The sequence below is a fragment of the Chiloscyllium punctatum genome, chromosome 11 (genome assembly GCF_047496795.1).
Source record: "Chiloscyllium punctatum isolate Juve2018m chromosome 11, sChiPun1.3, whole genome shotgun sequence".
Taxonomy (NCBI): Eukaryota; Metazoa; Chordata; class Chondrichthyes; order Orectolobiformes; family Hemiscylliidae; genus Chiloscyllium; species Chiloscyllium punctatum.
The window spans coordinates 15,806,457-15,824,600 of NC_092749.1; the positions used below are offsets into that span (position 1 = coordinate 15,806,457).

The 18,144-nt window shown below is 41.4% G+C and overlaps 1 protein-coding gene across 2 annotated transcripts in view; it reads left to right on the forward strand.

The window, feature by feature from the left end:
• The window catches only part of LOC140482762 (nuclear receptor-binding protein-like), a 103,710-nt gene that overhangs the window by 17,128 nt on the left and 68,438 nt on the right, over positions 1-18,144 (forward strand). For both annotated transcript variants that reach the window (XM_072580351.1, XM_072580352.1), the window contains exons 2-5: positions 7,944-8,066; positions 8,594-8,695; positions 9,594-9,683; positions 14,503-14,543. In XM_072580351.1, coding sequence (XP_072436452.1) covers positions 7,944-8,066; positions 8,594-8,695; positions 9,594-9,683; positions 14,503-14,543 — 356 coding nt within the window. The remainder of the gene's footprint in view (positions 1-7,943; positions 8,067-8,593; positions 8,696-9,593; positions 9,684-14,502; positions 14,544-18,144) is intronic.

The following is an 18,144-nucleotide window of genomic DNA, read 5'->3' on the forward strand; positions in this document are numbered from 1 at the left end:
AAGGCATTACCATGACTGAATCCCCCACTATTGTCATTTTGGGTGTTACCATTGTCTAGAAACTGTGCTGGCTAGCTGACCTGTGGCTACAAGAACAGGTCAGGGGCTAGGGCTTGTGCACGGAGAGACTCTCCAAAGCATGTCCACTATCTAGCAGGAAGTCAGCAGAATGGAATATTCTCCACTTGCCAAGAAGGCTACAGCTCTGACAACACTCAAGCTTGTCACTATCCAGGACGAAGCCGTCTGCTTGATTGATATCACATCCACAACAATCCACTCCCTCAATGACTCCTCTGTAGCAATGGTGCAACATTTACAAGATGCACTGCAGAAGTTCACCAAAGATCCTTAGACAGCACCTTCCAGTTCCATGAGCACTTCCATCTAGAAGGACAAAGGCAGTGAATACATGGGAACAACACCATCTGCAACTGTCCTTTCAAGCCATTCGCAATTCTGACTTGGAATATATTGCTGTTCTTTCAGTGAGACTGGTTCAAAAACCTTGGATTCCTTTCTAACGGTCTACTGAAAGCATGTGACTTGCAGCAGTCAAGAAGGCAGCTTGGTGTCACTTTCCCAAGGACAATTTGGTACACGTAGTAAATGCCAGCCCATTCTGTGATGCCAGTGAATTAAGACTAAAACAAACAGATCTTCATATTGAATCATGAAGGAGGTAACCATTTGTTCCTCTGTCATATTTCAGAGTAATTTTCCCAATTGTTCATGTTTCCTTCGATATTTGTAATTTGAATTTTTGTTTTAAAACAGACTATTTGAGCGCCTAGATTAATTGAAATATGTATGCCCATAATTAGCATAATTAGTTTGGTGTGCATTTCAACATAACTAATGGGAATGGGGTCAGGCAGGGGGCAGACATCAACCTAGCCTTCAACCTAGTCTATATTTTCTGGCTTTGAATCTATTGTCAGTTGACAACTACTGTCTGTTTTACTCCTAGTGATGTATTATTGGAAACAATTTGTTTATTAGTATGGAATAAAGTTTTCCATCCACCCATTATAAATCATACATAAGCTGACCAAGGTTCTTTTGTCCATATATAAACTGAGTCAATCTATCTGTTGAATCAGTATTTCTAGCTTGTCAAATTTTTTGATTGCCATTCTGTGTCAACTTCACAATGGTTTGGTTTGGCTGACCCTTTTTTTCTGTAATACGGTACTGTTATCAGAAAGAACTCGTGTCTATTCATTTCATGTTTTTCAGTCGCAAATACTCCAAAAGATTTTTCACCATGTGGCCTTTGCCAAACAAAAGAGGTAGATTCCCAATATTTTCCCCTAACTTTTTTTGTCTTCTGGTTTGCCACTTGAATAAAATTGCATTTGATTGCTCATTGTGAATGTGAAAATATCCTATCACTGTGCGCATCTACAATGTGAAAAAAAATCTTGAAGTAAAAGCAAGGTAAAATATTTTCAAATGTCTCTTGGAAATGTGGCCATTGTCAAGAAGGCAGTGTTGTTTTCACAGAGCAAATATGCCACAAACTCAAGTAAATAAATGATTAGTTACTGTAATTTGGTTTTGGTGATGGTTGAGGAAAGAATATTGATCTGGACACTGGAAAAGCTCCATGTTGGCGACATGAAATCTTGTAATTTCTAAATCCCTTAATTTTCCTATGATTTGACTAAGCTGGCTTGGAGTCTGTGCCTTTTTTTTTATAGTCATTTGCTATTTAAAGTATTGTTGAAGTATTGTTTTTCTTTGTGAATTGAGGAATTCTGAGTGACTCTTTTACACCTGCCTATCAGTATCATTTTCCTGTGCAGACCTTGTAGGCCTGCATGTTTATTTCACTCCAATGCCTTTCCAGATTCCTCTTGAAATAGATTATCATGTTTCAACCATCCTGGTAGGCAACAAATTCTAAATCATTTTCATTCAAATTTTTAAAAACATTTTTAAAACTTCTCATTTCGATACCCTGCCTGACTGTTACCCAAAACTTGAAATCTCTGCAGTCGGGTTCTTATACCATCAGGTAATGGGAGGAATTTTTCTTTCAGTTAAACTTAAGGTTATGTATCAAGTCTCCACTTGGTAACGTTTTCTCCAACTTCAGCTGCTTCAATGTTTCCTTGTTAAATAACCCCCTCTTTCCCCATATGGTAAAATCTCTATATACTCAAAACCCTTGCTTCTTTCCTTTCTAAAGTGTTGTGACCAGAGCTCACTGTAGAACTATAATTGTGGCTGATCTGGGCTTTTTAAAGGTTCAGCATGACTTCCGGCTTTTATATTCCTGGACCTTTTTTCAAGTTCTCTCTCACTTTGACTGTGACAAGACAAAGAGTAAGCATCAGCGTTGTTGAACAAAGGGACCTAAAAGGTGCAGGTACTGAACTTAGTTCTTTGAAAGTAGCATCACCGAAGAAGGCATTTAGCAAGCTTACTTTCATTGGTCAGAGCTTGGCGTACAGGGTTTGAAGTGTCATGTTACAGCTGTACAAGGCATTGGTAACACCACATTTGGAGCATTGCGTACAACTCTGGTTGCAGTGCTATAGGAAGGATATTATTAATATTTACAAGGATGTTACTGAGTCTGGAAGATTTTAGTTATAAAGAGAGGCTGGATTGCATGGCACTTATTTCCCTGGAGAGTCAGAGGCTGAGGGGTGACCTTATTTAGAGGTTTTATAAAGTCTTGAGGCACATAGATGAGATGAATAGCCAAGGTCTCTTCCCCTGCGTAGGTGAGTCCAAAACTAGAGGGCATAGGTTTAAGGTGAGAGTGGAAAGATTTAAAAGGAACCTGAGGGGCCACATTTTAACGCAGAGGCTCGTGCATTTATGGAATGGGCTGCTAGAGTAAGTGGAAGAGATGGGTACAATTCCAATATTCAAAAGACATATGACTCGAAGGTCCATCCACGAGTTTCTAGATGAGTTTCTTTTTTTTTTTCACTCATTCACTTAGAACTCATCGGGTCTTTATAACCTTCCCCCTACCTGTTCTCCCACTTTTTGACTGCAACAAGACAGATAAGTTGGCAATTTAACAGTATCCTTATTGTCTTTCATGCCTGGAAGATGGTTATCATCAAATTCTAAAAGTTTATTCTTTACACCAGTAACTAAGACATGTAATTTTATGTGTAAACAATTATAAAGTAGAATGCATGTACCCAAACTGACATTGTCCTATTTCATGAACTTTAATTTTGTTAGCCAGTTTTTGTGGTATTAGGTCAAGTCCGAACTACCTTTTACCAGTCTAGTCTTGTTTAAATTATGGAAACTTTTGGACACGAGTTCATGGGAAATCTTCTCAAGTATTGAACTGAAGGTGTGGCTACCAATATCTAGGATTAGACTGGATGCTTTGGGGCAGGTTTGCAGTATCAATGTTGGAAATGAGGAGTGATCCTGTAAAGAGTCTTCAGCATGAAGGCAAGAATTTTAAATTGTGTTGGTGAAGGGCCAGAAATGAGTTGTAGGGTCAACCAGAGGTGATGGAGAGGCAAGACTTAAGATGGGAGTAGTAGGATTTTTGTTGAGCTGGTTTTACTTAGTGAAGCTAATAGGAGATTGAGGCTGAAAACATTGAAATAGTTGACCAAATGTGATGAAGGTTTGGTTAAAGGTTTGAGAAATGTGGGCTGAGGTAGTAGCCATTGCAAGCAAAGGTGGAAGTTGGCAGTTCTGCTGAAGAGAATTGGTTCCAAGCTAGATTTGGTTCCCTTTTCTGGGGAAGAATGATATGACTATAAAAGGAATTCTCTATAATTTAGAAATTTAAGATTTGATCTGGTTAATGCCTTCAGGATGTTAACAGGAAAAGATAAGGTAGTTAAACTATTTGCATTGGATGGAAAATTCTTGAACAACAGGGCATTGTCAGAGAATTAGGGCCAGACCACTTGCGAAATGTTAGGAAGCACTTCTACGCACGCAATGTTTGGCAGACATTTGGAACACTCTCTTCCAAAATGGCAGTGGATGCTAAATCGGTTGTAAATCAGTTTTAAATCTAAGATAATTATTTTGTTAAGCAAAGGTATTAAGAGATATGAGTGAAGGGCAAGAATTATGGAGTTTGGCCACAGATTAGCCATGATCTCAGTGAATGGCCGAACAGACTTGAAGGGTTGAACAGCTTGCTTCTTCAGTAAAGGTTTACCAGATGGATTCCTGAGATGGCTGCACTGGATCAGTTAGAATTCGATTCGATTGAGTTTGGAAATTGAGTATTGTTAGGGTCTTTTCTGGGTTTTCACACAGGAGATGCAATTTGCACACATCAGTTTCTGCAAACAGTTAAAGTTTATTAGCGACTGTACAAGCTAGGTGACCCCTTTGACCCTTCTTGTAGGCATGTGAAGTAGTGTCAATAGAGGCCCTGAACAAAGAAAACCCATCCCCTTCATACAAGTCAGTTGGTAAGGCTTGTAGGTATTCTGGCCACAACCCCCACCCACTATAATCACGTTACCCCAGGCTGTGGTCATCCTCAGATAATGTAAGTGCCCTAATCCGGGGGAATAGTTATGCGTCCGATTTCCCGACTGTTATTTCCCCAAGAAAATATAGGTGTGATATGTCGTGGCTTTGGCAGATGGCTATAAAACATTTCTCTGAATGGAAGGGCTGAATGATTGGTAGTTAATTTGATAATAGTAGGGAAGTAGTAGCAAATGACTGTCTAAACGGAGTGGGAGTCATCCGCATTGCTGCATGGATGTTATCCCCATCCACTTCCAGGATGTTCAGCTACTGCAGTTTAACATTTTAATATCGCATTAATATCCAGAGAGAGTCCAATTTAATTTTTTACCATTACAGTACCTCGTAAAGATCTATAAACATCTATAAACAGGGTAAACACAAGACTGGATTCCTGATGATCAGGGAGTCCAAAACCAGAGGTTATAGATTAAGGGTATGGGATAGATCACTTGGGACTGAGATGAGAAATTTCTCCACCTAGGTTGTTGAGGCCAAAACATGGAATGTTCTGAAGGAGTTAGATTTCTATCTTCGTGTTAAAGGGATCAAAGAGTACGGAGCAAAAACAGGAACAGGATAATCAGCTGTGATCATATGGAATGACAGGGCTTGAAGGACTGAATAGCCTTTTTTTTTCCTATTTTCTATGTTAATATATAGTTCAGTTTGTGACCTGTGACCGGGAGGGGCAGGGAGACATTATCAAGGGAACACAATTTGTGGTGGCAAAAAATGCAGTTGATCCAAAACTAGTTTCGTCTGTAGGGAGAGGCTGAATAGGCTGGGGCTCTTTTCCATGGAGCATCGGAGGCCGAGGGGTGATTTCTATTGAGGTTTATAAAATCGTGAGGGGCATGGATAGGATAAATAGACAAGGTCTTTTCCCCGGAGTTGGCGATTCCAGAACTAGAGGGCGTAGGTTTAAGGTGAGAGGGGAAAGATTTAAAAGGGACCTAAAGGTAACATTTTCACGCAGAGGGTTGTGCTTGTATGGAATGAGCTGCCAGAGGAAGTGGTGGAGGCTGAAACAATTAGAACATCTGAATGGCAATATGCATAAAAGGGTTGACAGGGATTTGAGTCAAGTGCTGGCAAATGTGAATAGATGAAATTAGGATATCTGATCGGCATGGATGAGTTTTTGTGCCGTACACCCCTGATGCTATTACTATTAGATTAGATTCCCTACAGAATGGAAACAGGCTCTTTGGCCCAACAAGTCCACACCGACCCTCTGAAGAGTAACCCACGCAGACTCATTCCCCCACCCTCTATTTACCCCTAACTAATGCACCTGGCACTCTGGTCAATTTTTAGCATGGCCAATTCACCTGACCCACATATCTTTGGATTGTGGGAGGAAACCGGAGCACCCGGAGGAAACCCGCGCAGACACAAGGAGAATGTGCAAACTCCACACAGACAGACGCCCGAGGTGGAAATTGAACCCGGATCCCTGGCACTGTGAGGCAGCAGTGCTAACCACTGTGCTGCCCTGAACATCCAGGCAACTGAATGGCTTAACTTTTATCTAATTCAGTGCATATCAACTTTATTTAAAACCACTGTTTTGGTAACCATGTTTAATTTTTGAAATTCACATTTTTGCTCTGTGCTAACAGGATGAACGTATTGATGGAAAGTGATGTTTGTAATCTATGCCTATCTGCTAAGCACTTAGTCATAAAATATTGATTCCAATTTAACCACATAAAGTAATGTCACAGTAATTTGAGTTGTGCAGACCTTCCAGACCCAAAATTTTCTCCAAAGTAACTTCTGCACAGTTCTCTGAAGTTGCTATAATGAAACTCTGGAGATAAGTCTGTATCTTTTATTATTGTAACCATCATCTATTCTTGACATAATTAATAGTGCCCCCTTGTATTTTATTTTTGACATACTCTTGCAAAGTCTGTGGACTTTGAAGCAATATTTGAAAATCCAAGTCACAGGGTGTATGTGAGGTTAATTGCAATTAGGGAAAAGAGTATTGCCACATTCTTCATTAATGGCTTCTTGCTTCATTAATGAAGCATATAATTTGTTTGCTATTAAATATACATGTGCACCTAAGGTTAACACTGCACAAACAATTGTTATTGCATTTCTGATTAACATTGGATTAGAGACATTGTTTTACCAGAGTACATTGCTATAATGTAAGTTGTCATTTTGGTATCATAATTAATTTCTCTTGACGGTAGATAACACTGTTCGTTAAACTTGATTCCCCTCTGACATCACTTGTCTCTACTATTCTCCATTTATGCTGTGTCTTGCTACCTATAACTGCTGTCTTTTTTTTTGCCCCCTCCCAAATCCTGAGACTGACTGACTTGAGTGTTTCAGGAATATTGAATCATAGAATCCTGACAATGTGGAAGAAGGACATTGAGCCCATTGACTCCACACTGACCCTCCAAAGATCAGACCCAGCCCAGTCTCCCTACCGTATCCCTGTAACCCTGCATTTCCTGTAAATAATCAACCTAACATGTACATTGTGGGCAATTTAGCATGGCTGATCCACTAACCTGCACATTTTTTGGACTGTTGGAGAACCTAGAGTATCTTCAAAAACCCTTCGCTCAACACCCATCTTCATAGTAGTGTGAACTGCATGACCTTTGTATTCAGGTCTAAATAATGATCAGTTATACTAGAAACTCTTTCTCGGCTCAGAAGTAAATGGACAATTTTGTGCACAACTGCTTACAACCTGACATTCTTAACACTTTTTTTCTCTGGGACCTTTAGACTGTCAGTCTAGCCTCTCTTAAGATGGAGACTGTGGCTATTATCTCCAAGTGTGAACACTTTGCACCACTTCCCTAGCACTCTGGATGATCTTTAATCTGTGGCAATTAAACTAACCAGGCTTGCTTCAGAATAGGTCATTTGACCTTAAAAGGCACAATTCCAAAAATGTTACCATCTTTTAAACTTCATTACAACAATGCAAAAGAAAAGTCCATTGATATATTTTGGGGATTTTTGAAGGAATTAATTGGTTTAAAAAATGATTTTCCTCAATGATCACCATCTGTGTATTTCTTTACTGCTAGATCCTGAGATTTTTTTCTTTGTTCAATAAAGGAATGGAAATATTTAACAAAAATAGAAAGTCATTCTTCTATATCTTGTGTTGAAAATAATTCCTTATGTGCTCCATGAAATCTCTCAGAAGTGTTTATATACCAAGGATTGGGTTGAACTGAACTGAACTATCTAGGCAAACCTGATGCTCATTTTGAAGCCTCGTCTGAAGGGCAGTTAAAAATATGCAAGACCATCAAAACTGTGACTGCATTTGGATCTTAATTTGGGTTGAAATTCTGAACTGCATTTGAGGTCAGAGTTTCACTATTTGATTCAAGTACGGTACAAAAGTTATGAAGTGTTTTTTCAAAGCAAATTACATTGATTTTAATTTAATTTTTTATTAATTCTAGGTGAATCAACGCAATGTTCCTGGAATTGACAGTGCATACCTGGCAATGGATACAGAAGAGGGAGTAGAAGTTGTGTGGAATGAAGTCCAGTTCTCAGAAAGAAAAAATTTTAAACTGCAAGAGGTGAAGATAACACTCGAAAATATTTAAATATGAAAAGCTAATGATTGTTCCTACATTTGTTAACTTTAATATACTCAGTCCTCATTATCCATTGATGTGCTACTCCTGGATCCACATACTCATGAGGTTGGCCACAGATTGCATTTCTGTCTCTTTCTCATTATCTCATACGTTCTACCTTGGTCAACCAATTTTGCGGTTCTTCATGGTGTATAGGAGTGATACCTGCATTTATTGTCTGGTTTATTGTTAACCATGTGAAGTCAGTGTCCTATCCCTTGTGGATGATGAGGACTGGGTGTTGGTTTTTCTTTTGAAGTTAAGTATGGTGATAAGATTGTTGCAAGAATTTTTAAATCATTTAAAAAATTTAGGTCCCAAGCTTTAAATGATTTTACATGCAATGTCCAAGCAGTTTCTAACAGCTAGACTTTTCCTTTCCGCGCTCCTTTCAATTTTGGAAAACTGGTAAAGGCATAAATAATCAAACTTGTCACCATCCTGATGAGTGTACTTTTGTTTCTTAGGATAAGGTTAAGGCTGTCTTTGACAATCTCATCCAGCTGGAGCACCTGAACATTGTGAAATTTCACAAATATTGGGCAGATGTGAAAGAAAATAAAGCTAGGGTAAGCTGTCTTTATGCTGATTGATGTTTTTGTTACTCGACCTAACAATTATTTTTCCAGTATCTAATATGAAATTTTAAAATTGTTACATCGACCTTTTTTATACTTGTGACTGATTAATCTTTGGCTGATTTTTTTTTTTCTGTCCTTGGTATGCAGATATTTCATAATTAAGAAATGTTTAACAGTTCCAAACATGCCACCTTTTATGGTTAATATTGAAAAAAAATTTAAGAATATAATAGAAGCAAAGTAGTCAAAGTCCATTGAATACTAAGGAAAATTAAGCCACCTTCATTTGCATCCATTGCAGTAAAAAAATTTTTTTTAATTGTATCAGAGTCCTAGAGATGTACAGCATGGAAACAGACCCTTCGGTCCAACCCGTCCATGCCATCCAGATATCCCAACCCAATCTAGTCCCACCTGCTAGCACCCGGCCCATATCCCTCCAAACCCTTCCTATTCATATACCCATCCAAATGCCTTTTAAATGTTGCAATTGTACCAGCCTCCACCACATCCTCTGGCAGCTCATTCCATGCCTGTACCACCCTCTGTGAAAAAGTTGCCCCTGAGGTCTCTTTTATATCTTTCCCCTCTCACCCAAAACCTATGCCCTCTGTTTCTGGACTCCCTGACCCCAGGGAAAAGACTTTGCCTATTTACCCTATCCATGCCCCTCAAAATTTTGTAAACCTCTATAAGGTCACCCTTAGCCTCTGATGCTCCAGGGAAAACATCCCCAGCCTGTTCAGCCTCTCCCTGTAGCTCAAATCCCAGAGATTTGGGAGACAAAAGCTAAATGATGGGAATTAAGTTTTGTATTGAAAGCACATTTGCTAAAAATGTTTGGAGTTGCTGAAGGGATTATTAATGTATATTTATGTTCCTGCAGGTTATATTTATAACGGAATACATGTCATCAGGAAGCTTAAAACAGTTTTTGAAGAAAACTAAGAAAAACCACAAAACTATGAATGAAAAGGTTGGTTGCAGATTAGTTTACAAACATTTGGGGTGGCTTGGCTGTATTTTTGCTACTTTGCAGGGCATATTTATGAGCTGCTGCTGAAAGATTCTGTGGTTCTTTAGGTCATCTGGACAGCACGTGGAGTTGATGTCTGAGGTGCTCTTATTTGAAGTATACATCTGTTCAAATACTTATGCACACATGCTTAATTATTGCAAATGCGTCTAAGTGCAACTTGCTATGAGATGGAACATATGTGGCAGAGGATAGCAAAGAGAGAAATAAGGAAGGAGAGGATCAAATATGAAGGTAGGCTAGCCAGTAATATTAGAAATGATAGTAAAAGTTTCTTTCAATACATAAGAAACAAACGACAGACAAAAGTAGACATTGGGTCACTTCAAACTGATGCTGGAAGGCTAGTGATGGGAGATAAGGAAATAGCAGGAGAACTTAAGTACTTTGCGTCAATCTTCACAGTGGAAGACATGAGTAATATCCCAACAATTAAAGGGAGTCAGGGGGCTGAGTTGAGTATGGTTGCCATTACAAAAGAGATAGTGCTAGAAAAGCTAAAAGGTCTAAAAATTGATAAATCCCCAGGCCCCGATGGGATACATCCTAGAGTTCGGAGGGAGGTGGCTGAGGAAATAGCAGAGGCGTTGGTTGAGATCTTTCAAAAGTCACTGGAGTCAGGGAAAGTCCCGGATGATTGGAAGATCGCTGTTGTAACCCCCTTGTTCAAGAAAGGATCAAGACAAAAGATGGAAAATTATAGGCCAATTAGCCTAATCTCTGTTGGTAAAATTCTAAAATCCATCGTTAAGGATGAGGTTGCTCTTCCAAGAATTTAGAAGTGTCGGATTAGAACAAGCTGAAAATGTGTTGCTGGAAATTCCTAAAGAAGGGCTCATGCCCGAAACGTCGATTCTCCTGCTCCTTGGATGCTGTCTGACTTGCTGCGCTTTTCCAGCAACGCACTTTCGGCTCTGATCTCTAGCATCTGCAGTCCTCACTTTCTCCTCTGATTAGAACAAGTCAACATGGATTTATTAAGGTGAGGCCGTGCCTGACAAACCTGTTAGAATTCTTTGAAGAGGCGACCAGTAGGCCTTTTCAAAAGGCCTTTGAAAAAGTGCCACACGAGAGGCTGCTGAGTAAGGTGAGGGCCCATGGTGTTCGAGGTGAGCTACTGGCATGGATTGAGGATGGGCTGTCTGACAGAAGGCAGAGAGTTAGGATAAGAGGTTCTTTTTCGGAATGGCAGCCGGTGACAAGCGGTGTCCTGCAGGGTTAAGTGTTGGGGCCACAGCTGTTCACGTTATATATTAATGATCTGGATGAAGGGACTGGGTGCATTCTAGCGAAGTTTGCCGATGATTCAAAGTTAGGTGGACAGGCAGGTAGTACTGAGGAAGTGGGGAGGCTGCAGAAGGATCTAGACAGTTTGGGACAGTGGTCCAGGAAATGGCTGATAGAATTCAATGTAAGCAAATGCGAAGTCTTGCACTTTGGAAAAAAGGATACAAGCGTGAACTACTTTCTAAACAGTGAGAAATTTCATAAAGCCAAAGTACAGAGGGATCTGGGAGAGCTAGTCGAGGATTCTCTAAAGGTAAACATGCAGGTTGAATCCGTGATTAAGAAAGCGAATGCAATGTTATCATTTGTCTCGAGAGGGTTGGACTATAAAAGCAGCGATGTGCTACTGAGACTTTATAAAGCTCTGGTTAGGCCCCATTTGGAGTACTATGTCTAGTTTTGGGCCCCACACCTCAGGAAGGACATAGTGGCACTGGAGCGTGTCCAGCAGAGATTCACACAGATGATCCCTGGAATGGTAGATCTGACATACGAGGAATGGCTAAGGATCCTGGGATTGTACTCATTGGAGTTTAGAAGATTAAGGGGAGATCTAATAGTAACTTACAAGATAATACATGGCTTGGAAAGGGTGGACGCTAGGAAATTGTTTCCGTTAGGTGGGGAGACTAGGACCCGTGGGCACAGCCTTAAAATTAGAGGGGGTCAATTCAGAACAGAAATGCGGAGACATTTCTTCAGCCAGAGAGTGGTGGGCCTGTGAAATTCATTGGCGCGGAGTGCAGTGGAGGCCGGGACGCTAAATGTCTTCACGGCAGAGATTGATAATTTCTTGATGTCACAAGGAATTAAGGGCTACGGGGAGAATGCGGGTAAGTGGAGTTGAAATGCCCATCAGCCATGATTAAATGGCGGAGTGGACTCGATGGGCCGAATGACTGTACTTCCACTCCTATGTCTTATGGTCTTCTGGCACAGTGGTTCAGTGATTAGCATAGCTGTCTCTCAGCGCCAGGGACCCGGGTTCAATTACAACCTCTGGTGACTGTCTGTGTGGAGTTTGCACACTCTCCCCATGTCTGCGTGGGTTCCTCCCAGGTGCTCTAGTTTCCTCCCACAGTCCAAAGATATGCAGATCAGGTGAATTAGCCATGCTAAATTGCCCATAGAGTTCACGTTAGGTGCATTAGTCAGGGGTAAATGTGGGATGGTGGGCGTGGGGGAGTGGATCTGGGTCGGTTGCTCTTTGAAGGGTCGGTGTGGACTTGTTGGGCCAAAGGGTCTGTTTCCACGCTGTAGGAATTCTAATTCGAAGAAATATACACTTCTCCACCTTCTACTCCATCCATGTGCTGGTGTTCATTTGGATACACTTTGAATGTACTATTAGTATTTTGGTCAGGCCATTTTTGGGCAACTTTTGCCTTTCCAAAGTGGACACACCAGGAAATAAAATATAGGAATGGAGAAGGAAAGCATTTGAGATCATTTTGATGTATTGGATATGTGAATTTCCAGCAGACCATGGCTGAAGTTGAAAATCTATTATATGTAGATATATCATTGACTTGTCAGGGGATCTGTCTAGCTGAAATAGAGGCGGTCACAACTTCAGTGGTTTTGGATGAAAGTAAGTACAACAGGGTATCAAGCTAGTTTTGAGATTAGAGCTCTGTTTGGTAGGGCTGTAGTAGAGGAGGGCAACTTGTACCCAAAACCTATTAGAAAAAGAATTGGAAGTGATATCACCCACCACCACAAACCAATGCATATAAATAAAAAGCGAGACAGTATACCAACGCTTCAACGGAGGCTTACAGATGATGATGATACCTAGCGTGGTGATGAAACATCTGAGAATAAACCTTTCAGCTCAGTGATCAAACTTGCAACCTGAACCACAACCTGAGCTACAAATCTTCACAAAAATTGCAATTACCCTGTCTTTTCTGCATTGTGAAGTTAGCTTTGAGTCATAGCTGTCCAGTATGAAACAGACCCTTCAGTCCAAATAGTCCACGCTGAACACTTTCCCAAAACAAACCATATATTTGGCCCATATCCCTCCAAATCTTTCCTATGTGTACCTATTGAAATGTCTTTTAAATGTTGGAATTGTACCCGCATCCACCACTTTCTCTAGCATTCCACTAAGAACTACTGTATTTAGAAAAAGGTTACCCCCAAAACCTTTAAGTTTTTTTCCTGTCATTCTTAAAAATATGCCCCCTAGTTTTGAACACTCACCCTTGGGAAAAGATCCTTGCTATTACCTTATCTATGTCCCTCCTGATTTTATAAACCTCTACAAGGTCACCTCTCAACCTCCTATGCTCAAGAAAGAAGTCCCAGCCTATCCAGCTTGTTCTCGATACCTCGGGCTTCCATTCCTGGTAACTCCTTTCTGAACCTGCTCAAATTTAATATTCTTCCTGTATCAGGGCAACCAGAGCTGTACACAGTACTCCAGAAGAAGCCTCACCAAAGTACTCAACATGACGTCCCAACTCCTATCCTCAGACGTCTGAGCAGTAAAGGCAAGCATGGTAAACACCACCTTAACCACCCTGTCTACATGTCATGCAAATTTCAAAGAACTATGTACTTAAACTCCTAGGTTTCTCTGTTCTACAACATTATCCAGGGCCCTGCCATTAATTGTACAAATCCTGCCCTTGTTTGTTTTATCAAAATGCAATACCTCTCATTTTTCCACATTAAACTCTAACTGCTACTCCTCAGCCCATTGACCCAGTTGATCAATATCTCTTTTTGTAATCTTAGATAACCTTCTTCTCTATCCACTATACCACTAATTGTGGTCTCAACCACAAACTTAATAGCCATCCCCCCCCTAAGTTCTCATCCAAATATGTAAAGGACAAACTAAAGTGGACCCAGTACCAACCCCTGTGGAACACCACTGGCAACAGTCCCCTAATCCAAATAAGCTTCCTAATAATAAAAGGAACAATCGAGGTAACAGTGGTAATTTAAGGATATTAATCGTATTTGTATTAGTAGTGATCTCTGCTGAAGCAAAGTGAAATAGAAGTAGTAAGTGCTGGCAAAACTCAACAGGTCTACCAGCAGCTGTGAAGAAATAAACTAGGTTAAGATGGAATATAATTAAATTCTTCTTTAGAAAAACCGCATTGAAGATGCGGTGAGGATAAGCTTGTAATCAGGTGCAATTCAGCCTTCAGTCACGTGAGTTATAGGAATGTGAATACCAACTAAGATACCGCACCCCAATAATGGAAAGGAGAAAACCACAGTTCTTGCTGGTTGAATGACCAAATCCCTCAAAAAGCATTGTTAATTAAATCAGCATTGTGGTGCACGAGTGTGAACAGCCTGCACCTGGAACTAACTTTCCAGAGTTTAGCTGAGTTAAAATGAATTATTAATTCCGTGATATAGGAGTGCATTGACTGTAAATATAAATCATTCTTTAAACTGGGCAACACGTGGAATATAATATGAAAAATATTTCTTTATTTCTATTTAGGCTTGGAAGAGATGGTGCACACAAATTTTGTCTGCCTTAAGGTAAGTATCCAGGGAACTGAAATGGATCTGTTCTGGTGTTGCTTTCATTCTTTCTTTAGCCTGTCTTGCAATTTCTGAAGGCATTGTTACGAGTGTGTGTGTGAGTGTGGAGTTAGCACATTCTCCCCATGTCTGCGTGGGGTTCCTCCCACCGTTCAAATATGTGCAGGTTAGGTGGATTGGCCATGCTAAATTGCCCATAGAGTCCAGTGATGTGGAGGTTAGTTGGTTTGCCATCTAACATGCAGAGTTGCAAGGATAGAGTTAGGGGAGATGGGTCTGGGAGGGATGCTTTTTGGAGGGGTGAGGACTTGATGGACTGCATGTCCTGCTTCTGCACTGTCAAGACTCAATGATTCTACAATTCCATCTTACCGCCCCATGTTTGCTTTGGCGCAAACTGAAATACTGAAGTGGACCCACTGATGATTATGCAATTGCAAGAATAGGTCAGAGGATGAGAATTCTGTGGTGAGTGACTCTCCTGACTCTCAAAAGCCTCTCCTCCATTTACAAAGCACAAGTTTGAAGTGTGATGGAATGCTATCCACTTGACTGAATGAGAGCAGCTCCCAACAATAATCAAGAAGCCCAATGCCTTCCAGGGCACTTGACCAGCACCCATCCAGCTCTTAGACTTTCACTCCCTTCATACACACATATAATGGTAGTCATGTGCACTATATGCAAGTACCTTCCCGACATTGCCTCGGCAGCACCTTCCAAGTCCAGCATCTTCCCAACCTGCACCATCAACCACTGAAGAAGGTCAAATGCAGCAGACACTTGGAAATATTGCTACTTGTCAGTTCCCCTTCAAGGTATAATAACATCCTTACTTGAAACAATATTGATATTCCTTATCTGTTGCTGAACCTGAACTACCAAACAGCACAGTGGATGTATTTGTACCATGCAAACTGTGATGGTTTAAGAAGGTTGTGCCATGGAATATCTTCAAGGGGAATTAGGGTTGGACACAAAATGTTCTCCTTATCAGTGACATTTTAATCTGGTAAAATAGCTTTAAAAATGAAAGATTTGTCTATGTTCAAATGCTACTGAAAAAGACATGATCGCATTATTATAATAACCTTTTGAAATGAATTTCAGATTTGTAAACATTATTCATGACAAAGTCTGAAGTTCTGTCTTTTAAGGTTAACTAGTTTAATTTAGCTAGTTTAACCATCTAAAATTATCAATTTAAGTCATACTAAAATTAGTTAATTTAAAGGTCATCTAATGAAGATGCAGGACCCTTTTAGCAATTGGAGTTGAAGACTCTGTGTCTACTCAGACTTGACTAATATAAAGCAGAGTCAAGATTAGAGTGGTGCTGGAAAAGCACAGCAGCATCCGAGGAGGAGGAAAATCAATGTTTCGGGCAAAAGCCCTTCATCAGGAATGAGGCAGGGAGCCTCTTGGGTGGAGAGATAATTGGGAGGGAGGTGGGGGCTGCAGAGAACGTAGTTAAGAGTGCAGTAGGTGGATGGAGGTGGGGATGAAGGTGATAAGTTGGAGAGGAGGGTGGAGCGGATAGCTAGGAAGGAAGATGGGCAGGTCATGAGGGTGGTGCTGAGCTGGCAGGTTGGAACTGGGGTAAGGCGGGTGGGAGAGGAAATGAGGAAACTTGTGAAGTCCACATTGATGCCCTGGGGTTGAAGTGTTCCGAGGTGGAAGATGAGGCATTCTTCCTCCAGGCATCAGGTAGCGAGAGAGTGGCGGTGGAGGAGGCCCAGGACCTGCATGTCCTCGACAGTGGAAGGGGGAGTTGAAATATTTGGCCACGGGGCGGCGGGGTTGATTGGTACGGGTGTCCCGGAGATGTTCCCTAAAGCGCTCTGCGCGAAGGCGTCCAGTTTCCCAATGTAAAGGAGACCACATTGGGCGCAACGGATACAATAAATGACACTTGAGCAAGTGCAGATGAAACTTTGGATGTGAAAGGCTCCTTTGGGTCCTTGTAGGAGGTGAGGGGGAGGTGTGGTGCAGGTTTTGCAATTCCTGTGGTAGCAGGAAAAGGTGCCATTGTATCCGTTGCTCCCGATGCTATCTCCATGCCAACTGTGAAAAGCGCTGGACACCTTCTCACAGCGCTTTAGGGAACATCTCTGGGACACCCTCACCAATCAACCCCACCACCCCTTGGCTGAACATTTCAACACCCCCTACCACAAGTCCTGGGCCGCCTTCACTGCCACTCCCTCCCCACCCGGTGCCTGGAGGAAGAATGCCTTATCTTCTGCCATGGAATACTTCAACCCTAGGGCATCAATGTGGACTTCACCACTTTACTCATTTTACCCCTGCCCCAGCCTTACCCCAGTTCCAACCTTCTAACTCAGCACCATCCTCATGACCTGTCCCACCTGCCAAGCTTCCTTCCCAGCTATCCGCTCCACCCTCCACTCTGACCTGTCACCCCCCACCTCCATCCATTTATTGCACTCTTAGCTACCTTCTCCCAGCCCCACCTCCTGCCCATTTATCCCTTCACCTGGAGGCTCCCTGCCTCATTCCTGATGAAGGACATTTGCCTGAAACGTCAATTTTCCTGCTCCTCGGATGCTGCTTGACCTGCTGTGCTTTTCCAGCACCACTCTAATCTTGACTCTGATCTCCAGCATCTACGGTCCTCACCTTTGCCTAATATAAAGGAGTTTTGCTGGCATTAACCTATGTATTATGATGGTCATAACTGAATTAGTGCAGCAGGTCAGGCAGCATCAAAGGAGCAGGAGAATCGAGGTTTCTGGCATAAGCCCTTCTTCAGAAATGAGGAGGGTGTGCCAAGCAGGCTAAGATAAAAGGGTAGGGAGGAAGGACTTGGGAGTGGGGTGTTGGGAATGCAATAGGTGGAAGGAGGTTAAGATGAGGGTAATAGGCCGGAGAGGGGTTGGGGGCAGAGAGGTCGGAAGAAGATTGCAGGTCAAGAAGGTGGTGCTGAGTCCGAGGGTTGGGACTGAGAAAAGGTGGGGGGAGGGGAAATGAGGAAGGTGGAGAAATCTGCATTCATCCCTTGTGGTTGGAGGGTTCCTAAGTGGAACATGGCAACACGACACCTGGAGGAAGAACGTCTCATCTTCCACCTTTTCCAGCAACACATTTTCCAGCTCTGATCTCCAGCATCTGCAGTCCTCACTTTCTCATAACTAACTGTTTAAATGATATTGCAAAACTGGACAACTTAATACTCCCTAAAAACTAGTCCCATATGGAACTCATCCATGAAGAGTAAAAAGAAATTTAGCGAATCGAAAACCTAAGCTTCGTAGATCCAGAGGTTGCAGAGGACAAGATGGTGGCTAATGTGTTTCTTGTCCTTTTGAAAATGCTAATAGAAACGAAGAGTCTTTTCTGTGACATGCAATCTGGTTATGTGGGGGTAATTAGTTCCTTTTATAAAGAAATCTGTTCCAAAATATTGATTTTGTCATTTTACTTTAGTATAGGGGGCACATGCAATAGTTATATTAACTATTAAATAGTTAAATTAAACTAGTGGAAATGCACAAGTTCTGAAGGAATATTAATCAAATACTTCATTGGTGTTCTTGACATGTTTCGCCCATCTAAATAAAGCTTCAAAAACTTTATC